Source organism: Sphaerodactylus townsendi, linkage group LG07 (assembly GCF_021028975.2).
Source record: "Sphaerodactylus townsendi isolate TG3544 linkage group LG07, MPM_Stown_v2.3, whole genome shotgun sequence".
NCBI lineage: Eukaryota > Metazoa > Chordata > Lepidosauria > Squamata > Sphaerodactylidae > Sphaerodactylus > Sphaerodactylus townsendi.
Window position 1 is genome coordinate 64,320,590 of NC_059431.1, and position 25,317 is coordinate 64,345,906.

At 40.2% G+C, this 25,317-nt stretch overlaps 2 protein-coding genes across 2 annotated transcripts in view; both read left to right on the forward strand.

Moving 5' to 3' along the window:
- The first annotated feature begins 420 nt into the window (after nucleotides 1–420).
- NFIL3 (nuclear factor, interleukin 3 regulated) lies at nucleotides 421–23,971 on the forward strand. Its single transcript, XM_048504745.1, has 2 exons — nucleotides 421–555; nucleotides 21,213–23,971. Exon 2 carries the CDS (start codon nucleotides 21,411–21,413, stop codon nucleotides 22,791–22,793), a length of 1,383 nt encoding a protein of 460 aa, XP_048360702.1. The 5' UTR covers nucleotides 421–555; nucleotides 21,213–21,410; the 3' UTR covers nucleotides 22,794–23,971.
- AUH (AU RNA binding methylglutaconyl-CoA hydratase) overlaps nucleotides 436–25,317 on the forward strand; it is a 99,678-nt gene continuing 74,796 nt past the window's right edge. The window contains exon 1 of the mRNA XM_048504747.1: nucleotides 436–555. The gene's annotated coding sequence lies outside the window, so the exon portion shown is untranslated. The remainder of the gene's footprint in view (nucleotides 556–25,317) is intronic.

Sequence of the window (25,317 nt, forward strand, 5' to 3'; positions counted from 1 at the left end):
AGCTCCATCGAGGCGCGGGGGGGGGGGGGGAATACGAGGGAAGGAGGGGGAGGAGGAAAGGGAGGGCGAGAAACTGAGTTCAATTCAAGTCTGGTCCTGCCCTTGTTACTTCTCTCCCGGAGACACCCATTGGCTGCTCTTCGGAAAACCCTGAGCTCTGATTGGGACTGGTGGACCGCCAATCATTGCAGAGGCAGGCATGAAGATTGTACGTTGTGGGGAGTGTACAGTATTGACCTACTAACACAGATCTCTCTCCAGTGGCGGCGGAAGCAACGGCATCAGCAGCAGGAGACCCATTCTCGACACTCGCCTGGTTTATTCGCTCTCTCCCTCCTGACCCAGGAGCGGATTTGGGCTGCCCAGGGAAGGCAGCGCGCCCATTTAGAAGGGGGTCTTCAGGGGTCTTCCCCTCTGGCATCACAGCCTCCAGCAGCCTGAACGCTTTTCATCTGTCGGCTCCACTCCAAAGTAATCCGCTTCAAGAGCAAGCAGGCAGATGCCAAAGGGATCTTCTGAGAAGACAGACCCTTTCCACCGGAGGCGACTGCCAAGGTATATAGACCCTTTCATGGAACTAGAATTTGCAATGCGTTATCCACTGGGCACATTTATTATCACGCTCTGTGTGAATCACCCTTTCCTACCTAGCTAGCTCTGTACATGCGCTTCTGGCTTAAAAAAACACGTATCTGCCTGTCTATTGTCTAATTTATCTCTTATCGCAGTAACTTTTTTTTCACTCTTTGGCACGTCAACATTGGGACTCGCCAACTTAAGGTGGCCGCTTTGTTTACAGCGTCCCTTTGAACAGCCCAAAGACTCTGAGCAAGGGTGGCTGCCGCTTGATCACTGGCTCTTGGTGCTACATTGCTGTTGCATAATATGTCGCCTTGTTTGAGTGGAATTGATGTTTTGGAGGAGAAAAGGTCGGGGGGCGGGATGGGGGATCGGAGTGCAGCCTGTCACTGAGCCAGGGCTGGGAGAAGGACGCTTGTTGTCTGAGTAGGAGTGGTGGAGGAGATGAATAAGAGAAAGTTGGCATTCTGGGTTGCTATTGGGGGGGGGATGATTTTTTTTACTGTTCCCAAAAATGCTTGCTTGCAGATTTTTATATATATAGTTATGAGGGGGCCCTGTTTTTGTTTTTATCAGACAGGCACACATTTTCCTGCCTGAATGTCTAAACAGGCGGCGGGGTGTGTGTGTGATGGGATTTGTTCTTTCACAGATTGCATAATCTGTCCACTGTGAATTACTGGCAAGTGTTTGCTATTCTGTGAGCGGAGCGTGCGGTGCTTTGCTAATTTTGGTGCAGCATTCGAGGTTTCAGTCTTTATCTACCTTCATTACAACTTCATTACTCTGAAAATGAAAAGAAAAGCTGAATAATAGATGGACTACACTTTTTAAAAACTGTCAGACCAGTACCCGTCACAATCGCCTTTTCTCCCAGATTTCCATTTGGGTTGTGTGTTTTTATTCTATGTACATTCACCAAGATGCCTGTTTCTCCCGATTGGTGACGGGTTTTCAATCACTTCGTTTCCTGATCGTTCCTGGAAATGTTGTATTACGTAACCACAGTATTTGCTAGCAGTCAAGCTAGGAAGCTAACTATGTTTTTTTTTTAAATCTCGCCACAGAGAAACTAGAGCAATCTCAGCCTTTAAAATGTCGAATAGATTTCCCAAGTCGTCTTTCTTCTCCCTCCCCCCCCCCCCGGGCTCCCCTCCTCCTCAAGAAAAGTAGATCGCTGTGTAAGTGGGTAGGCAGTTTAGCTCAGCGAATGTGTGCCATGTCCCTTAAAATGAAAATTGCGTACGTCTATATTTAGCCCTATCACATTTGAGCAATTGTGGCTTCATGGGCTATTTCTGGTCTTTTCTCCAGAGCTACGCAAATAGACGTTCAAGGACATTTGCTTGCGTTTTGAACTCCACGCCCTCGGAGACGTTTTGATAAGGCTAGTATTTTTAGGAAGGCATTTCGCCCAGACATCAAGTGGTTTGGTAGGTGTTGGCTTACTTGTATGATTTTTCTCTCCCGCCTCGCCTCCTGTTCTCTGCAAAAAAGACCTTTAGCGATCATTACGCATTTCGGGAAAAGCGAGATCGCGTGTGACCTGATCGCCAGTGTAAACTGCAATGAACAACGGCGAAGTCAGCCTGACAGGGTGTGTTATGTTTGGGTTCTTATTCCAATGTTTGGGATCTCATACCTTACGCCAAACACACACACACACACCCACACCCACACACACACACACCCACACACACACACCCAGAGGGATCTAGGGCAGTATTACATACTGAATGACCATACTTCTAATGGAAGATCATAACCTTCCTACTAGTATGTTCTCTCCTCTTCCAATTTTGTGCCTTACTTTTGTACCAGTTAAGCCAGTGACCTGATCCGAAGTCATTTCCAAAATCCAATTACATCGCAGGACAGAGAATCTGATCCAGCGTGTTTTGCTTTCTATTGATGAACCAGTTTATGGGTACATGTGTCAATGCCAATTGAAACGCCTCCCAAAGTGTATCGCACAGACCATTTCCCAGATTTAAAGTGGACATTACGACCCCCTTTGGGAATCGATGGGGCTAGCTGGTGCCTAAAGCAACGGGGCAGGGGTCGCCCGCGGTGTCCGAGCAAAATCCCACTTCGATTCTGAAGGGCTTCGTTTTTCGTCCGGGATACGGGGGGGGGGGGAGGGGGCCGCGGCCGGAGTCGGGGGCGGGGGCGGCGCGCTGACCGCCGGAGCCTTAGGCGTTGGTTGTTATGACTGGGAAGGGAGCGCGCGTTGGTTGCCTGGCTGGCGGAGAGGGCTGGAGGGCGCTGCTGCTGCTGCTGCTGCTGCTGTCGCCGTTGCTGCGCTTCGCATTCCTTTGTTCTGGAAGGGGGAGCGAGACGAGGCGGCTCTCCAGTGGGGCGGGCCGGCGGGCGTGGGAGAGCGGCAGGCGGGCAGGCAGGCTGGCTGGCTGGCTGGAGCAAGGCCGGCCAGAGGAGTAAATAAGGCAGTGGAACAGTTGTTTTGTGTCCTGACAGGGAGCGAGAGCAGAACAAGCCGGCCGGAGGGAGGGATGCGTCTCCAGTCACGTAGTGTGTGTACTCGCTGTTTGACGCGCGCACTCGGGAGGGAGGGAGGGAGGGGGCACGATGGGCAGAGCGCTCCTCTCCCTCTTTCCCTCCGCCTCCCTCTCTCTCTGCCTCTTCTGGCTTGCGAATGGAGTCGTTGGCAGCCTGCAAGGGTTTGGCCGGCCGACTTCTCTCAGGCTTGAATGCCCTCGGCTGGCGTGCCTTCGCTCTTCATGCGCCCAAGCCTGGACTAAATTTCTTCTGTTTTTTAAAAAATGTAAAAAGCCCCACATGCCTTGGACTATGTCTGAGGGAGGCCTATTTGCCAGCGTCCCCCATAGTGCAGCAAAATTTCAGCAGCCTCCAGTTTTCTCGCAGTTCCCTGTTATGACTTGGCCGAATTCCGTGGGGAGTGTGTGACTCCGTGCATAAAAATGTTTGCTTGATGTGACACAGTTATTGGTGTGAAGGAGTGAACTGAGGAGACTTGACTGGGACACACTGCATATTGTGGGTGGCATTTTTACCACAGGTACAAAAGGAGAGATTAAAATATAACAGCCAATGGTATTATTAGTTCAGCAGTGTCCAAGGCCTGTTTCTATAAGTTTGGGACACCCCCGCCCCTTTCTCCCAGCGGCTTTAAAATAACTGGTATTTCACTGGTGTTAATGTTGCTATGAAACAAACCTTGGCATGTTTCTTAGATGTCCCACTGAGCTCAATGGGACTTGCTCCCAGTTAAACGAACACAGATCTGAAGCTTAAACATAACCCCAGTTGTTAGCCATGGTAGTAATAGCTGTAGACAGAGTACAGAGTTTTGTATTTTAAAAACTGAGCACATTTCACTGGTGGGACTAGACAGTTATAACTGATTGCTTCCACTTGAAATGCCAAAGTAGTTATTATTAACCTATGGAAACAGATTGTAACCACTGAGCAGCAGTATATGTAGTTAATGATAATTCCACGAGAGGATACATATGACATTTTTATTTGATTTCCTCTTATATTTTTAACTGTGATACAGTAAAACTGTTTGAATACTTTTTAGTTACTTTTCTTTCCATCATCTGACTTTTGCTGTTTTTATTAGAATTCGACACTTTCTATTTTAGTGAGTTCCCTGAATGATCCAAAATATGGGCGCTCTCAACATCATAAATAATGTTAAGAAGTCTTTGACACAGACTTTCCTGAGTTGTCTACTGATGTGAGCTGGCAGCTTTGCTGTTGACTTCAAAGTTCTAATGACAAACTGATGACTGCAGTTCTGAGTCAGGACCCCAAAAAGAAGGCACTGGAACAAATGTTAATATTTTACTATTTAAAGACATTTATTATTTATGTGCCTGATCAAATTCTGCAATATATTTTAATCCATTGGACTGATGAGGCTTCCTCATGTCTGTTTTCTTATCTGCATGGTACAATGTATAGTCTCTCCAGAATTATTTTCTCTGCTCTCTGGAACATTAAAGTTTTAGCTTTAGGCTCTTGCTACAGTTTTTCACATTGTTTTATTTATTTATTTATTTATACTTTGGGCTTCTAGACCGCCCCATCCCCGAGGGGCTCTGGGCGGTGTTCAATATTTATGTAATATTTATGTAATGTAAACTAACATTTACGGTGTTCAATATTTACAGTCTGGACTAGCTACACATGATCATAACTTTTGAAAATACACTTTAAATTTCACGCTAATTCTATTTTTTGTCCCATAAATAATTTTTAAAATGGTATGTTTCATTTATTTTGTCCGTAAAGTAGATTGTTAAATGGCAGAACCATACAGGACTATAGCTGTGGCTAAATTATAAGATAACACAGAGCTTTATAAATTAAATTTCTTTTTACCTGACTCCTATAGTAAACACAAATTAAAGTTTCTTCATGTATACTTGTTGGAAGGTCTCCTAGGCATCCGTTTTGGTAGATAAAAGCTCATTAGTAAGAGATAACCGGGCAGCAAGTTTCCACTAAGTATATTCCCAGAAGGTTTTACACATGACAATGTTGAATAATATTATTTCTGTCCTTCTTTGTGACCTTTTTTTGGGGGGGGGGGATGCCACATAGACAACAGACGTAACTGAATTACTCTCACCACATGCAGTTGCATAAAAACACATGAATCACTTAGGATATATAGTGTTATCTGTCATGTTTGAAGCAATGGTTGACTACTGGAACATTATACCTCTTTGATACATCAAATAATGGATTTATGGTCAGTCCAGAATATGTGGTCAACTGAACATTTGAATATATTTCTTGATATGCTATGAGTGTATATTGTTTATGTACTTGCATTTAAACAATGGGTTATATAATTACTAGTTGGCTGTCCTGCAGCTGTAGCAGACTAGCACACCATAAAGACATATCACAACCTAATTAAACTAGGATTTGCTGAATATTGAATATATATATTGGATAAGATAGTCAGAGCAGGATTCATCAATGGAAGCAGCTGTTGGAATGCCATTTTGGCAGAGGGCACCAACTGTTGCATTCCTGACTGTGTAACCAAGCTAGGTTGTAGAGCCTATCTGCAGTCCAACTTGGTGAGGTATAGTAAGAGACGTGACCTCCTCCTGCATTTGTGCTACTGTGTTCCAACAGTATCCAGAAACCCTTTGCCCATTCTTGAAGCTGATGGGGCACATGGGAGGACATGCTGCCACCACCTGGCTTCAAGAGGAATTGCTATAGAACTGGGCAACTGCAAAATAAGTGCGGGGGGGGGGGGGAATAATCTCTTTTTTCATGTTCTGAATACTTGGAGCAACAAAGAGAGTTGAGTTTTCCCTGATTGTCAATGGTCCTGTGTATTGTTTCTATGTAGTTATCTGCTCAAACTGGAGTTCTAAAATAATTTAGCTTTATTGGACCATGATCAACACCCCTGTAATGGTACTGTCTCTTCATTGAGTTGTTGAGGTCCTCTGGGTGTAACTGTAATTTATTCTTAGGGATAGCTTCCCACTCGTGGAAGTATTCACAAGGAAATTTGCAGGATCAGGCCTGTACCTCTGAAACAAGTTCTGTGTTGGTATTTGCTTCTGCCTAAGTTCCTCTACCTATGTGTCTTCAGTGGTGTTGCTAGGAGAAATGGAGCCCAGGGCAGACTCCCAGTTTTTTGCCCCCCTTGGGCCCTGCGCCCTGCCCCCCACTTACCTTGGCTGGCGGCAGGGAGAAAAAAAGTGGAGGGTCCCCCTGGCTCGCCTCGGCCTGCCCGGGCGGCACCTGGCTGCTCCGACACATCTGTGCACACTGCGCTGTGACCGCCCTGCCTCCTCTGGCTCGTCTCAGCCCGCCCCTCGAGCAGCAGCTGAGCCAGCCAAGGCCTGCCTAGGCAGCTCTGCTCCACGCTGTGCCTGGCTGGCAGAAGTGTGGGGGGTGATTTTCCGGGCCCTCTCCCCATGTGACTCAACGGGAGCCAACTGGAGCGGTTGTCCCCGGATGTTCCCATTATAGCTACGCCTATGATCGTCATAGCTGAATATTGACTATTCAATCCCACTTATTGTTCTGTCTGATAACTTGAACTCCAGGCTTCCCAATTTGTTCCACAGCATCTTGTTGTTCCTTCTCCATTTCTGTTTATGCTCAACACAAGTTCTGATATTACAGAGTTCTTCAGAGCCCCATCAGGGGAAAGGGACGGCGAATCTGCCAATGGAAGCAGCATGCAGCCATTTCTTCCCCCTGGCACTGGGATGCAGTGCCAGGATTCTATTGGTTCTGCTACCACCGACGTAGTGGGAATGGGTCAGGGGCATGGCTGGGGAGGAGCCAACTTTGATTGGCTCTAACCTGGCCATTCACAGAATTATGCTGGCAGCTGGGAATCCAGACTTACTCAGCGGGGCTTACTTAGGGTTGGTAAATAACAACACAAACAAAACAGTGGAGTGTGGTGGTTACTCACTGTCACTCGTGCTCGCCCTTCTCCCCCACTACTGAATTAATTACAGTTACTGTACTGTCTGCAGCTGCCTGAGAAGGAGCAGGTGCAGGTGTCAGCCATTCCCCATGGGAGAGTTGTGATTGCTGGTGGCCGCAACTGTGCTATTAAGTGTTGAGTGGCAATACAGGGATCTGAGAAGAGGACCAGGCATCTGGGTACAGGAGAAGGAGGAGGAAGTTGATGACATCGGGCTGAGGTAGGAGGAAAAGCAAGAGGGGTTGCCTCCCTCATTGGGCGCCATGCAGAATGCTGATGCAAGCATCTAAGAGAAGGAGGAGGACAAGGAAGGAGCTAGTGACCCAGGGCCAAGAAGGGAAGAAAGGCGGGAGGGGTTGTCTCCCTTGGTGGGCGCCATTAACCCACTAACAGTTTTCTAGAGCCTGTTGTATTTGTTTGTACAATGGGATTTATTGCTAGTTATTTATAATTTCCGTAGAATGTTCACTATGAAAAGTGTTTTGAAAAGTTTGCTTCATTTCATTTTCACAAACATCTAAAATGTATGTGCATGAAACTCAGGCTGAATATTACTTATTTACCCAAGGCCAGAATTTGAACATTATTGTTGAGGGACAAACAAACAAAACCTCTGTTCCCCAGTTTAGGGCTACTGGCCTGCTGTGGGCTTCAGGTATCCAGTATCTTTTGTTATTTCAGATCCTGATTATATTAATACCATCAGCAAAGGTCCCTTTGTTCATTAATGTATTAAAAAGGTTTCACAAGGATTTATTTCCTTTTAGTTTTTAATTACCATCTATTTTTAGCCTTCCTTATTCTTTAGCAATTTGTTAACTAGTCTCCATGGCCTTCAGGTTCCTTGATTTGCAGGTTCAGATTTCTGTCAGAATTGATTATTTTTAAAAAGGAAATGGTTTGAGATTAGTCAAAAAACCCTGTGAGCTTACTGAGGCTTTTTATGGTTTGTCTACAGCTGTGAAGAAAGAGACTGTTAGTCCATCAGTCATTGGGGTACGTTAACTTGAAACAAAGCACACACATTTAGCTTATTTTAAGGTGTGCTTATTTTACTAAAGGTTGTGCAAACTTCATTTATGAAATGACGTTCTTTTTCCAGATGGCTGACTTGTTACATTATCATAATGATCTGTGGTTATTATAACATTACTGTGATGAAATCACTTAAACAATACATTGCTTTGTTTTATGGTTACTGCATATTGTTAAGCAAGAGATCTGACTCATCAGCTTAACAGATTCTTCTAGATGACCTTGCCACGGTTGTTGCAGTCTGCTCTAGTATGAGAGAAAAATACTGCAAGTCCCCAGCAAAACTTTAATTGATTTTCAGCCAATGATCATTTCAGTTTAATCCACACATCAAGGAAATATTTCCAGTGAAATATTTATACTTTTAATCAACAGGATGGCAAGTTTGGCTGTCAAAAGCAAGAAACGGAACAAATAAAAGATGAAATACTACCCAAAGAGTGTTGTAGAAAACCCCTAAATATCTTATTTTTTAAAAAAACTGCGTTAATTTCTTATGATAATGTACAATCTGATATATTTTAGTTTTTCCAAATGCATTTGTATTGCTCCTTGTTCAAGTAAGCGTTACATTAATGTTCTTTGTTCCAGTCTTTCCGTACTGGAAGTGGATTACATTTCAAAATGCAATAATAATGAGCCACTTGCAGAAAGAGGGAGTAACTCAAATCACATTTGAACTTTAAATACAGTCTTGCAGCGTTTGTAAAACAATAAAACACTCTTAAAGATTTGAAAATATTTTGTGATAGTTCATAATAATTAAAATTTAATGCATAACTGCATAGGTTGATCATTGGGGAGGGGAGTTGACTAGGAGGTAGGGCTGCCAACTGGCCTGAAGAAAAATGTGGTCCTTTGAACAGGGGCTTAAGATGTAGAAATGGGGAAGTGAAGCTTTTCATGACATGGGAATAAATAACATCACCTGCTAAATACTATCTTATTAAGCATCTACTAAAGGGACAGGGCATTCCCCCACCCCCCAGCACTTGACACCTCTACTTGAAAATGGTGCTGTAGATTTGTCTTTACCTGTGTTAAAATTGATTTATTATTGTTCTAGTTCTACAGCAATGATATAATGTTACACAAGCAACCATTCTTGTGTAACTGGAAAATCCCCACAGAAGCCATGAGGAGAGAGAATATAACTGCTTTCCTACAGCCACTCTTCCAAGTTATGGCACAACTTGGAATACCAGCTAAGCCTGCAGCCAATTATAGCTTTCCCAGACAGTATATAAACCCTACCCAGGATATCTATATGTCTGATAACAGGGCATACATCCAGCATCTTCCTGGCTTTGTGATCTAGAACACACATGGGGGATAGACTTTTACGATGGGAGCTCTAGAGAAAGAACACTTTGCACAAAAATTGAACAATTTGGAAAAATATCAAAGGGAGAGAACAAATATGCTGTGGTCTGGGTTCCTACTGTTTTCCCTGTGGTCTACCACTCAGGGAGGGGTATTCTGTTCCTTTTGTTTCCTCCATCGCTGGATTCTGCATATGAATAGTGGTAGGCTGACATCAAGGGAGTTCCCACAGTTGCGTCATGTGCTGGCTGACTCCTTCCATCTGTGGCTGTCATTGGGCATCATTTGCATGGCACTTTGTGACTGGTGGATTACCTTGTAGGTACTATGGACTTTTCTACACTTGCTGTGCTGACTGCTGCTTGGAGTTGGATCTCTTTTCCCCTCTGTTGAGTAAGCATTAAGCATTGGATACCAACTAGGACTGCTGGCTCCAGCACTCCAGGACTGAGTGCTTTCCTTTCTTCATCCCCCCACTTTCCCAGTGAAATTAGTCTTTACTAAGGACAGTGAATTTTCTAACTCAAATATTACAGATATTATAGAAATGAATGTGAGCTCTAAATCAGATTTGTGAGACAAATGGAGGAAAAAATATGGGTCCACTGACCTTACCTGTAATCTTTTTAATCAACTGCTATTTTTGGCACACATTTAAATTCTGCCTAAAAGATAATTTAAGCATGTAATTTGTTTAATTTACCTTTGGGAAGTATGGTTGTACTTCAGTTAGTTAATCTGTAACTATTAATACAATGCTAAATATACACCTCATAATGATGAAATTACACCAAGAACTGAATCTCAGAGGATAATTCTTCAGTATTACATGCAGGAGTATATTTATTACATATCACCTGTTACGCATTTACTATCACAAGAACATAAGAACATAAGAACAAGCCAGCTGGATCAGACCAAAGTCCATCTAGTCCAGCTCTCTGCTACTCGCAGTGGCCCACCAGGTGCCTTTGGGAGCTCACATGCAGGATGTGAACGCAATGGCCTTCTGCGGCTGTTGCTCCCGATCACCTGGTCTGTTAAGGCATTTGCAATCTCAGATCAAGGAGGATCAAGATTGGTAGCCATAAATTAATAGAATATATAAATGATAGACCCGATCTTCCAACTGCTATGGTGTTCCTCGACGCTGAAAAAGCCTTTGATATGGTTAGCTGGGATTTTATGCTCGCAGTATTAGTTAAAATGGGTATAAAAGATGAATTCTATAGAGCAATACATGAAATTTACAAAGACCAGGAAGCGGTAATTAAAATAAATGGGGATTATTCAGGGAAATTCAAAATTGAAAAAGGAACTAGACAGGGATGCCCAATATCACCTTTGTTATATATAAACACACTTGAAATACTAATAAGAGAGATCCTAAACCAGAAAACTTTTGAAGGCATAAAAATAAAAAAAACATTCATTTAAAATCCTGGCTTTTGCTGATGACATAGTTCTATTTATAGATGATCCTATAGAAAATATTTAAAAAGTTTTAGAAGTGTTAGAAGAGTATGGTGGCCTAGCAGGCTTAAAAATAAATTTTCAAAAGACTAAGATGCTGACATTTAATCTGTCCATAAGAGAAAAACTGAGAATTAAACAACTAACAAATATTAAGGTGGAAAAGAAAGTTAAATATCTAGGCATTTGGATAGAAGATAATAATAAAAATCTCCTAAAAAACAATTATGACCAGACGTGGATAACAGTTAAAAATAAACTAATAGCGTGGGCAGGAAAACAGACATCATTGTTAGGAAGAATAAGTATAGTTAAGATGAATATCCTCCCCAAATTTATGTTTTTGTTTCTGAACCTCCCCCTGGTTATAACTAAATCAAGTTTTGCACAATGGAGGAAAGAAATTAATAAATTCATCTGGGAAGGTAAGAAACCCAGAATACGTTATAAAGACCTTATCCAACAAAAGAGGCAGGGGGGACTGGCTGTTCCAGATCTCCAGTTATACCATGATGCAGCAGCATTAGGATGGGTCAGGGAATGGATCAGGCTGGAAAACCATAAATTGTTAGATCTTGAGGGATATAACTTAACAAAAGGCTGGCATGCATATCTTTGGCCGAATAAGGACAAAAAAAACACAATAGACAAAGTTATAAAAAACCATTTTATTCGTTCTGCCTTAATTAAAATCTGGAACAAATATAGAAATATATTCTATAGTAGACTCCCACTATGGGTTTCCAGAATGAAATCCCATTTTGGTGGAGTTAGATCAACAACAACCTTTTGGCCCAAATACCAAGATCTAATTCTTTGGAATAATAACCAACCCACCCTAAAACAAAGGCATCAGATAGCCTGGGAAGACCAACCTTGTCACTGGTACACATTCTGCCAACTAGAAAGCTATTATAAATTAGACATAAAAAATTGGGGAATCCAAAAAAGGAAAACAGAATTAGATAACATATTTATAGGAACAGATAAGAAAATTGTGAGTTCTATATATAAAGTATTATTAACTCAACAAACTGAGCAAGAAGTGGTAAAACCAAATATGATACGCTGGTCAGAAAACATAAGAGAGGTAATTACTTTAGAACAATGGAGTAGGTTCTACAAAGAAATATATAAGTATACTCCAAATTCAACAATGTGGGAAAATAGTATTAAAATGTATTTTAGAACCTATTTTACCCCAACTATACTACATAAAATGAACCCCCAAATTCCTCCGCACTGTTGGAAATGTGGAGTCAAACCAGGAACATTCCACCACGTATGGTGGACATGTATAAAGGTTAAAAGGTACTGGAAGGAGATACATGACCAAATAACCAAGATAATTAAAATAACCTTTAAAAAAACTGAAGCAACCTATCTTTTGGGCCCTGCATTAATGAAGGAAAAGATTGCTGAAAATTACAAACATCTGTTGTTCCATATGATTTCAGCAGCCCGAATCGTTCTAGCGAGACATTGGAAATCAGCTGTGATCCCAAAGATAGACGAGTGGATCTGCAAGATGCAGCAACTAAATAAAATGGACAGACTCTCCTTTCAATTAAATAACAGGTCGTCAGAATATTACCAGCAGATATGGCAGCCGTGGTCAGACTTTGTTTCATCTACTTATAATGTTGTAATTGATCCATTATAAATAAGACATAGTATTATAATTATAACAAATTAGAAATGTACTTTTTAGGGGGGAAAAAAACCTTCTTTCTTTCCTTTTTTAAACATATAGAAGTTTCTTTTTTTTCCTAAGACAGCTTTGTTTTTTGTTTGTACTTTGAACAAAGCAGATGTTTTTTTAATTATGTAGTTATAGAGAATAATAAAGTAAGGCTCGCTGTACACGAGTCAGTTGGAGTGGAAGCCAGGGGAAGGGGGGGAGGGGGGGAGGGGAAGCAATATGGTGGGTACTTAATTATGACAATTGTGATAAATACACATGAAAATTTTTTTTCTTCTTGAGAATAGCCACGATCGGAGTTGATTTAATGTATAGTATAATTATTGTATCACTTTGTTTCTCCAATTATGCTATACTTGTGTGTTTCTAACTTCCTCCTCTTGTAATTCTTTTTGAAACTGAGCAATAAAAACAACTATAAAAAAAAAAGATTGGTAGCCATAAATCGACTTCTCCTCCATAAATCTGTCCAAGCCCCTTTTAAAGCTATCCAGGTTAGTGGCCATCACCACCTCCTGTGGCAGCATATTCCAAACACCAATCACACGTTGCGTGAAGAAGTGTTTCCTTTTATTAGTCCTAATTCTTCCCCCCAGCATTTTCAATGAATGCCCCCTGGTTCTAGTCTTGTGAGAAAGAGAGAAAAATTTCTCTCTGTCAACATTTTCTACCCCATGCATAATTTTGTAGACTTCAATCATATCCCCCCTCAGCCACCTCCTCTCCAAACTAAAGAGTCCCAAACGCTGCAGCCTCTCCTCATAGGGAAGGTGCTCCAGTCCCTCAATCATCCTTGCTGCCCTTCTCTGCACTTTTTCTATCTCCTCAATATCCTTTTTGAGATGCGGCGACCAGAACTGGACACAGTACTCCAAGTGCGGTTGCACCACTGCTTTATATAAGGGCATGACAATCTTTGCAGTTTTATTATCAATTCCTTTTCTAATGATTCCCAGCATAGAGTTTGCCTTTTTTACAGCTGCCATGCATTGAGTTGACATTCCCATGGAACTATCAACTAAGACGCCTAAATCCCTTTCCTGGTCTGTGACTGATAGCACTGACCCCTGTAGCGTGTATGTGAAGTTTGGATTTTTTGCCCCTATGTGCATCACTTTACATTTTGCTACATTGAACTGCATTTGCCATTTCTGAGCCCACTCACCTAATTTATCAAGGTCTGCTTGGAGCTCTTCGCAATCCTTTGTGGTTCTCACCACCCTACATAATTTGGTATCATGTGCAAACTTGGCCACCACGCTACCCACCCCTACTTCCAGGTCATTTATGGATAGGTTAAAGAGCACTGGTCCCAAAATGGATCCTTGGGGGACACCACTCCCGACATCTCTCCATTGTGAGAACTTCCCATTTACACCCACTCTTTGTTTCCTGTTTCTCAACCAGTTCTTAATCCATAGGAGGACTTCCCCTCTTATTCCTTCATTGCTGAGTTTTCTCAACAGTCTCTGGTGAGGAACTTTGTCAAAAGCCTTTTGGAAATCCAAGTAGACAATGTCCACCGGTTCACCCCTGTCCACATGCCTGTTTACACCCTCAAAGAACTCTAGTAAGTTTGTAAGACAGGATTTGCCTCTGCAAAAGCCATGCTGACTCTTTCTCATCATAGTATCCATTAAGAATCCTTAGATGATTAGCCTTTTATATACCATTTGTTTCCATGGTAACTTATAATTATCATTCCCAAGACATTGTACCTAGAAGTTGGGGATTGTATTTAGCACCACTCTTAAGACTTAAAAGTAGAATGCCAGGCTCTTATTTTGAGATAATTAATTGCTAGTTCACCTTATATTGCTGTTTTGGCAATACATTTGGGTGAACCCGTGACCCATCTTAAGAAATACGACATGTTTTTGGTGGCGCAAGTCAGCCATACCATCTGCCAGCACAGCAGGGTGAATGGCCAGGAGGAAGTCGACTAAAGTCAGTTCCTCCCCCAGCCACGCCTCTGGACCACCCCACTATGCTGGCGGCGAGAGTGCAGGAATGCTAGCGCTACATCCCAACAGGGACAGGCCATTGTGGCCGCACACAGGCAAGTGCCATGGGGACGACAAATCTGCTGGCATGACTGTGAACTGCTTCCACAGGCAGATTTGCCCCCTCCCCACTTTGGATGGAGCTGCAAGACTTGCGCCACCAAAAACATGTCGTATTCTGCCCAATAGAAGTCTCTTGGCGGCAGAGAGGCTTTTTGGCTCTTTAAGCCTCCTCATGCTGCCAGGAAACTTCTATGAGAGCAGTGGGCTAGTGCCATATTAGTGCTGCAGCACTTTGCCACTGAATTTGGTTGGGACTGCCCATCTTCTGGGCATTTATGATCAAGTGCTCATTTTTGCAATATTCCTCTGAACTAGAGGAATATTCCTCTAAACTGCACAACTCACTTGCTATCTGCAACAAAAGTACCATAGCATCTGCAACAGAACTGAAATCTTATTATGGGCCAATATGGGATGATGTTGAGAACTTTGCAGTAAAACTGATAAATCTCTTATATATAAAATAAATAAAAAGGGAAAAGTGGACAACCTTGTCTTAACCCCTTTAATAATGGAGTCTCACCAGACAGTACCCCCATCTTCATCTAACCATTCATACAGTTTAATTAATTAATCAGCAACAGTAGGTTCCAGTTGATAGATGTTTGAGATAATTTTCCCCAAAACACTAATAGGTGCGGTGTTTGCATGATGAATATGATTTTTTCATATTAAAAAGACAATATTTCTGGTTTATCTTGAAGTACAAATTAATTGTAGGTTGGTTATGTAATCTTTTAACACATCAGACAGCTATTGACTTGTGAGCAAGTTGCTATTATGGTCATAGGATGTCCAGGTTTAGGTAACTTTCACTTGACATTAAAAAGCTTATAAAGTAATATTTCTATTAAGTAAATAGTTACGTGTGCCTTGGATCCAGCTTCTCAGGACATCACATTAGGCAACAGCAATGTTTCTCTTAGTTAGATATTCCAACTCACAGTCCAGTCTCACTTTCGGAGCCTTACAGTCTTTTAAAAAAAAAGAAAATCTACAAAATAATAATGTAAATACTTATTTTACAGAGTTGTTATGACAATAAAATATAAGAAGAATAATGTAAGCTGCTTTGGGTTCCCTGTAGTTATGAGGTAAATAAATAAACTAGGTTCTGCAGGATGTTTCCCAGTGATAGCATACTTGATAGTTCAGCAGATTTGGAAAACCTGATCTAAATATTACGTAATAATTCTTTGGTTGTTATGATTTCTATTTTCATTCAAGTATAACTTTGCAGAGCTATCTGATCCTGTTTCCAATGGTAAAAATATAGTATGGAACAGGAATGAAAAAAGAGAGTTTGAGGCAGAAGGAGTTGTAAGCTGCAACTCCATTATTAAAAATTTCATAGGGATGGCATTGTGGGAGAACAAATCTCAGTAGCTACCTGGATATTGAATTGGGAGGAGGAGGTATAAGACAGAATAGAGTAGGTTGAAGACTAAAACCAACTCCTGAGGATGTGGCTTTCAACCTCTCTCTGGCCCCTTCCGCACACACAAAATAATGCGTTTTCAAACCACTTTCACAATTGTTTGCCAGTGGATTTTGCTATTCCGCACAGCTTCAAGGAGCACTGAAAGCAGTTTGAAAGTGCATTATTCTGCATGTGCGGAATGAGCCTCTCAGTCACAGGACTAGTTCGTACACATTACCTCAGACATCTGAAGGAGTCTAATTTAATTTTCTCCAAAAACCTACTTTAAGAATCCAAGAGCAATCACCTGGATTCTCACATCCAGCCACAGCAAGTACAATTAGTACCTCTCCTTTCATGTCTCTCACTGGGCACAGTCAGGCCTCCTCCAGACGCCGCAGGTCGTGATTCTTCAAGTCAAAAACAGCTAGTTGTCATCTTAAAACTATGGCTCAACAATTCCTACATGAGGGTAGGCTTATAACATTAAGATTACAAGGCTATGTATTGACTGTTATATTGTTGAAATGACAGTGATGCAAACAATCTTAATGGCATTTCTAAAAGTGCCAGATCTTTCAAAAGTGACTAATGTATGAAATGTTGGTTTTAGACTACTTTATGGGGGAGTGACAAAATAATTGCAAAATTAATCATAAGGTAAAACTTTTGGGAACTTGAAACATACAGTCATACAGTTCATTAGTTTATGTGTAAACTTTTGTTTTCCAATGAATTTATAGATTGCCAAGGTAGAATAGCTTGTTTTTGTTAAAGGCATTTTGCCAGTATCATCAAATGGAATTTAATATCCTCTGAAGATGCCAGCCACAGATGCAGGTGAAACGTCAGGAGAGAATGCTGCTAGAACACGGCCATACAGCCTGGAAACTACACAGCACCCCAGTGATTCCGGCTGTGCAAGCCTTCGACAATAATGGAATTTAATATGTTTATTGGTTGCCTTGGGCTGATCCACATATATTAACTGATAAGGGCTTTATCTCCATCATTTGGCAAACTACTGACTCGGTCAGAACGAAGCATTTAAAAGTGGTCATTAATAAGGCACTGATAAGATACTGAAAATATTTCATATTTTAGTGAGTTTACACACAAACACAAGACTGTTCCAAAAGATTTACCTAGTCTGAGAAGCAGAACCACTTCATGTAGCTAGGTGGTAAATATGTTTGCTATAGGAAAATTAATCCTGACCTCAACCATATTTTCACAAAGACAAAGAAAGTTGTACTACATGATAGTTTCATTCATTCAAATCATTTAAAAATTATATAGGGTAACAAAAGAGAGTTTCACTCTGAACAAAACATAGTCTATATTCTAAATTCATCCTCATCTTAAATTGGCTGGAATACAGGTTTCTGCCTCATCATAAAATAGTGCTTATGAGAATGGCTTTGCTTCTGAGTTAGTACATATTCAGCATGCTTATCACTTCAGCCTAGGGACCTCACTGGCCCATATCCATTCCATTCCTACATATCTTGTATTGCATAGAACTTCAGATTGTACAGAAGTGATTCCATTTTGCATTGCTATAGGATAAATAAGTTCAGATGTCTTATTCAGTACTGAAATATGAGTCAGATAATATCTGCAATGAACGGTCTGCCATCCTGTAAAGAGTAGGATGAGAATACATGCCCCCCCCCCCCAAACAAGCTTTCTCCTAGTATACAAAAGTCCAGTGCACTCACTGAGTCCATTCTCCTTCAGGAGTCTTACCAGATCTCATTAATATGTTCACTATTGTTTACCACTGTTATTCTACTGAAAACAGCTGTGTGGCCGAGTCCTGGGGAAGGTGAGACCTGCACAGTGTGGCATCAAGTAACCTCCATTTAGAGGGAAGGGCCTTACAAGATCAGTGCACTTGGTTCAACTGTGGTACACTGATTTCTACCTTCCATCCTTAGTTAAGGATGAGGTTACTTTTGGCTCCTTATCAGAGTCTGTTCTACAAATCCTGTGTTTGCATGGGGCTGGGATTATGACCTTAGCCTGTCTTTTTTTTTTTTTTGGCTAAGGAGGGAGGAATTAATTTATGTACCCTAGATCTTTATTTCTAGTTTAATTTGGACAGATTGGGGGTATAGAAAACCTGAGCTGCCTTATAACAAATTTTGGAAATGTGTCAGCAAGTGCTATTAGAGGCATGTTATTTCACTAATTACTTAACAGACTTGTCTGTTTATATAGTGAACCAGTGTTAGTTAATATATGGCATTTATTTCCCTTAGATATTTATTACATGTTAGATTATTTATGCTTCATATATTCCCCTATGGATTGTTTCAGCTTGTTAAAATGAGAACAAAGAAATCAGTAGAAATTTTTAAAAGTTACTTTGTTAGAAAACATGAACCCAGGGCATTAGATCTCATCAATACATTTCACTAATATAATTGAGTGATTATCACGAATTCTTTGTCCTGCTGTAGATTTCTGATTGACTCCAACAGTTTTCTTGGGGAGATCAGTGGACTGCAGTGGAATTGGGGGGCAGGGAAGTACTTTTCCATTAATGGGAGTGTCTTTTGTTCATCAATCATTGGGATCCAATCCAATATATGATCTATATTACCAATATACGATCTATACTACTCCCCTGTGTTATTTTATTAAATAGACTGGCTTGTCTAGATCTGTTAACCCAATTTTCACTGAGTTTAGCCATAAACACATAAGGTGGCTGACACTTTGTTTTTGAACTCAATTTAAGATCCTTGTTGTGATATTTAAAAACTCAGTTTGCATAATGATGATGATATCAAACTGTCAGAAAAGTATGGCAGAGGGTGTTCTGGATGACCTACATGTTAGTCCAAAAACTACTCTGAGGGAAACTTTGGGCATTCATGAAGTACATAGATTAGGTTCCATGGTGTCATCAAATATGAGTAGTTCTATACACACCTGTCCTAATTTGTGACTTTCCAAACTGCCACTTAACATTTCTGTATTAGAAATACATTAGCTGAAGTGAAGTAAGGAAAAACTTTTATTCACCAACATAAAACAAATAACTTTTTATTATGGAGGACACCTTTCTGTCAATCATTCAAGCAGTTTAAGGAAATAACATTGCCATCATAAAAGGACTTTAATGGACTTAGAAGAGTATAACTCTACTTAGGATAGCATGGTATATATCATCAACAGTGTACAATCTCAGACTTCTGCAACCTTTAAAAGGACAAAAGCTGAGACTTCCTTAGCTATCTGACTATATGAAAACAAAGCCCTCAGAGTTCTCTAGGAATAGGGGAAGGGGACAGGATTGTCTTCCCTCTTTGAAAGGTTGGAAATTTAGAACCATTACACCTAACTTCCTGAATAACCCTAGAGCACTTACTGGGAGTCATTAGCTCAGTTCTATGAAGTCTTCTTGGTTGAATGGCACACCAAGGAGGACAGTCCTAATACAGTCATCAAGGTTAGTTCTGGTATAAAATTGAGCTGGTTTTTATTCTGTTTTACAGTGCAAAAGATTTCAGCAGGGGTGTGTAATCCATGGATCATAACAGCTAATGGTGGTTTTCAATTGAAATATTATTTTATTTATTTAGCAAGTTTTTATGTCACCTCTCCAGGGAGCTTGCTTGAGGCAGCATAAAAAACAAAAACAAAATATTAACAGCTGTTAATTAATAACTGCATTAAAATATAATATTAAGAACCCAATCACAGCTACAAACATAAACCAGAACAGCTTAAAATAGTAGGTTTTGGACTAAAAGCATGCTAAATAAAAGCTTGGGTGAACTAAAACATTTTGACTTGGTTGCTGAAAGACACTAAGTGAACCTCAGGGAGAAAGTCAATCCATGAGCAAGGTACCTCTACTGAAAATTCCCTGCCTCTGGTTGCCACCTGCTTCCTAGTTCTGAGAGCAGGGCTTATGCGGCAAATTACTGGTGGACTGGATGATATGAGAGGATGTGTATCCTTTAAGTACCATATCCCCAAGCCGTTTAGGGGTTCACCATGTACCCTTGGATCCCTGGGATCCCAAGTACCCTGGGATCCATTGACCTCAATTTAAAGAACACTGATGTACCACATTATTCTTAATCCATCACTGCTTGGGTGCTGGCTGATAACACCAGCGACCCATATTGGATACAGATAGACAGTTAGCAGCAAGATATCTGAACATTGCAGAGCCAATCACTCTTTTCCTTCACAATCACCTCACAGTGTCTACTAGTAAAAGCACAGAGCTGCTTCTCTTTCACAGGTCAGAGGTGGTAACTGATTTTTATTCATCTGCTGCCCTAACTCATCTGCTGCCACTTGACACATTAGCAGTGCCATTTTAAGCAGAATTACACCCTTGTAAGTCCATTGAGTTCAATGGATTGCATGTAAGAACTCTCCATAATGGCAGCCAGTACAAGATGAATAGAAAGCAACTCCTTCCCTATATAGTACTTGGCACAGTTCCTGACATAAGGGTCATAAACTAGCTACAGCTTATAGTCTTTTCTAAGAGTTCTATAAGAACATATTGTTCATATTGTTAGACGTTTTGTATTTGGTAACAGATACTCTCCTGTACATTTCTTGATAGTGAATATATTTGGTATGGGCTTACATGCTTATATATTAGCCTGGCATAACCTCAAGATTAAATCATTTGAGACCTTGTATATCTTGATTTAGTGAAATCCTGCATCTAACAAAATGGTAATTCAAAGGGAGAACAGATGGGTTAGATTCACATTAGATTTTTGTTTATAGCAGCATCAGTTTACAGCAATGGTTCAATGCTAAACATATTTATTCTGGAATAAAGTACAATTAGTTAAATCACCCTAGTAGGATTGCTGCATTAGTTAAATTAGTAGTGTCAATGCATTCAAGTAGACCTGAATATTATCATGTAAATGTACAAAAACATTATTTGCAAATTATACATAATACATCCGTAGTATGGTGTTAATTATTTCCCCAACAATAGGTATTAAACCCTAACCCTGGCTCTTTATTAATATATGCCCAGTCAGGTGAAATTGCTTAGTGATTTATATCTTGGATGTCCTTTGATTGATTGCAGGGTAATTGACTTTTTTTAAAATTAAGGAACAGAAAATCAACTAAATAATAATTTTCTTTTGTGTGCCACAGGTTGGTAAGAAGATTGACAATTGAATGAACTCAGAAGAAAATTTGACTGAGATAGCTTGATGATTGAGACTATGAAACAAGAGGAAGAATGCTTATGGATTTAAAATTATTGTATTTATCCAGTTGTTATGGTCCAAGGAATCCTAGGAGATTAATTTGTTCAGTCACTATTTGCACAGCTACAAAAATTTGGTTCTGATGCAGCTGAGAAAAATGCAGTCCATTAAAAGCGAACAGGCACTTGCTGATACAAGTAGCAATGTGGACAAAATTATGGTACTTAATTCCACATTAACCGACGTATCTGATGACTTAAGCGGTGAAGACATGCTACTAAATGAAGGAAGTATTGGAAAAAACAAATCTTCAGCATGCCGGAGAAAAAGGGAATTCATTCCTGATGAAAAGAAAGATGCTATGTACTGGGAAAAAAGGCGGAAAAATAATGAAGCTGCCAAAAGGTCCCGTGAAAAACGGCGACTGAATGACCTTGTGTTAGAGAACAAACTAATTGCACTGGGAGAAGAAAATGCCACTTTGAAAGCTGAGTTACTTTCACTGAAGCTAAAGTTTGGTTTAATTAGCTCTGCAGCATATGCCCAAGAAGTTCAGAAGCTCAGTAACTCAACAGCTGTGTATTTTCAGGAGTATCAGAATTCCAAATCAAGCATTAATTCTTTCACTGATGAACATGATCCAAATATGGTGGGCAGTAGTTGTATATCTGTCATTAAGCACTCACCACAAAGCTCTTTATCTGATGTATCTGTTTCATCAGTAGATCCTGCTAAGACAACTCCTATACAAACTAATTGCAGAAATCCTGAAAATAAGTTCCAGATCATCAAACAGGAGCCAATGGAGATGGAAAACTATTCAAGAGATCCACGAGATGAAAGAAGCTCCTATGCGTCATCCATGTATCAAAACTACATGGGAAGCAATTTCAGCGGGTATTCACATTCCCCTCCTCTTTTGCCAGTTAACAGATCCTCCAGTAACTCTCCAAGAACTTCAGAGGCAGATGAAGGTGTTGTAGGAAAGTCGTCAGATGGAGAAGATGAGCAACAGGTTCCTAAAGGCCCAATCCACTCCCCGGTTGAACTTAAAAACACCCATGCCACAGTCAAAGTTCCAGAGGTGAGCTCTTCTGCACTACCTCACAAGCTTAGGATTAAGGCCAAGGCCATGCAAATCAAAGTGGAATCATTAGACAATGAATTAGACACTGCTCAGAAACTGTCAACTCCAATTGACATGTCATCTAAAAGACATTTTGAACTTGAAAAAAACGGTGTACAAAATACGGTACACACTTCCCACACTCCTTTCTCTGTTCAAGTGACTAACATCCAGGACTGGTCTCTGAAGCCAGAACACTGGCACCATCAAAAAGAACTCACTGACAAAATTGAGACTGCCTGCAAAACTGGAGTGGTTGAGGTTAAAGACAATTCCTACAAGGTGTCTGAGGCAGAGAACTTGTATTTGAAGCAGGGCATAGCAAATTTGTCTGCAGAAGTAGCTTCACTTAAAAGACTTATAACTACACAACACATTTCTGCTTCAGATTCTAGCTAAATTGCTTTGGAATGAATGTTCATTGTATTAAAGGATGTTATTTGCAGTAGATTGATATGTTTTGTATTATGCTGAATTTTCACTGGACTTGTGATGTCAATTCACTGTAATGTTCACATAATGTCTGATGGATAGTGTCTTTTTGTGCACAAATGATTATGATTAGATTGTCATTCTCACTATGCCTTGTGTATAGTCAAGCAGCCTGTGCAAAGGCTGTAAATAGTGGACATTATTTTTCTGTCATTCTGTTACTATAAATTGTGAAAGTTGCCATTTTCAATAAAAAAATTGGTGACAAACACAGAATTAGTTCGCTGTCTGTCCGTTTCTATTGGCCTGTAAATAGGACCCTTAAACTACAGTCCCTGCATTAGCCTGCTCAACGCCTTTTGACATTCAAAGTGGTTATAAATGAAGCACTGTAAAATCATTTACATGGCAAACAAATATAGAATTCCTTGGGAATGCCTAAAAGATCTCTATAGAATTGAACAGCTTGTTAAATTATCATGGTCACAAATAGGTAATTTTAAAAAGAACTAAAATGAACAGAAGTGTATGAGGGGAAAATCCAAAATCATATACCTAAAGGGAATGCAGACAACCAATGACAATCTTGTCAGATCTGTATAATGAAAAGTCATTTTACAAAAGGGAATGATGTGGTCATCATCAAGCTGTCAGTCTGTCTACTCTAACTGCCAGTACTTTCTTTGAAGATTAGAGAAAGTTGCATAGCATCAGACTCCAACTTGCCACCTTCACAACAGTCAATGGGCCTCAATTTGTTGTGGAGGAAATAAGTCTTAAAACACCCAGCGTTGTTTATTGATATTATTCATTTATAGTCTGTCTTTCTCATGAAGCAGATTTCTATCCAATCAGACAGCATAAGACATCTAATAAACAGTGCAGTAGGATCAGGATTACAGAATTGGAAAATAATGCAAGCAGTTTAAAAAACTGTTTAAAGGATAACTTAATGCAGAAATGGGCATCAAAGATAGAAGGCAATGCAATAAAATCAAGGTGATCATGTACAATAAACACTGAATTGATTGCAGTCCTATTACCTTATGAAAACAATGGTGAAATAAGAAACTGTAACTTGCATTTGTTTCTCATACTGAATGTAAAAGTTAATAACTTTATAAAGGATTTCCCCCCTACAGTCATCAGCGACTTTTAGTAGTTTATTGAAGCTGCCATTTATCTTCATGTAACACATAGCCCCCCTGCACACACTAACAGTATATATTTAAGTTCCTTTTCCTGTGTACAGATATTCTTGTTTCCATTAAAGTTCAGTTAATATTTTTATCTTGCTAGACTCAGATATGAACAACTTTTTTTAATAAGGATCTAACAGTGCAATCCTAAACAGAGTTTCACCCCTCTAGGATGACTGACTTAAACTGATTTAGAAGGACTTACTTAAATTGATTTAGAGGGAATTAGACAGCCAGCATGGTGTAGTGGTTAAAAGCAGTGGGTTTTAATCTGCAGAACCGGACATGATTCCCCACTCAAGTGGGGAGCGGCGGACTCTTTTCTGGTGAACCAGCTTAGTTTCCACGCTCCTACACTTGAAGCCTGCTGGGTGACCTTGAGCTAATCACAGTTCTCTCTCAGCCCCACCTACCTCACAAGGAGTCTGTTGTGGGGAGAGGAAGGGAAGGAGTTTGTAATCTGCTTTGAAACTCCTTACAGGAGAACAAGGTGGGATATAAATCCAAAATCTTTGTCTTGTTTAGGATTGCACTGTAATTGATTCATGACATACTTGTGGAGTGCTTCATACAAATCTTGTTTCAATAGAAGCTGATTTTAATATGACGGGGGCTATAGTCTTTAAGTAACATTTTTTGAGCTTCCAGAAGATGTAAAAAATCTTGAACATGGATGAATCAGGTTCTAACAATGTGGTTTTATTAGTCAAGGATAGTTATTTTTTTTAAGGTAGATTCATTTTTGTTAGACATCTTTATCTAAATGTTCTCCCATAGATTGCCCATAAATTTCAAGTAGGTATTCTTATATGTACATTGGAATAATTAACCATGCTCCTACTTGGTCTGCTTTGATAGATGAAAAGAAGCAATAGCCTACAGTAACAAATTATAATTATTTACTGTGACCAGGTAGTCAAGTGTCAACTGTAATTATGGAATAACAGTATTACACACAAGCACTGATTTTTATCTAAACTAGTAAATATTTTGGTGCAGTTTGCACCTAATGTCATGTCCTTGCCCTACATAGACTTTACTTTCAACATTGTGAAGGTTTTCTCAAATCTGATAATCACACATTTGAGTTTTTTAAATAAACTAATCCATGCATTTTAAATCTGAAACTACCTCATATGCCTAAAACAGAGGTATAATACCTCCTATAGCTACATCCATTACTATAAATAGATTACAACAGCATTTAGCAAACTGCTGTCCAGGTCACTCCTTGAGATCCTTGAAGGGACTCTTGGAAGGGGTGGTTGAATTCCTTTGTAAAGATAGAAAGT

Bases quoted from the DNA above. Each gene is read 5' to 3' on its own strand.
- NFIL3 (XM_048504745.1), top strand. From the start codon at position 21,411: ATGCAGCTGAGAAAAATGCAGTCCATTAAAAGCGAACAGGCACTTGCT.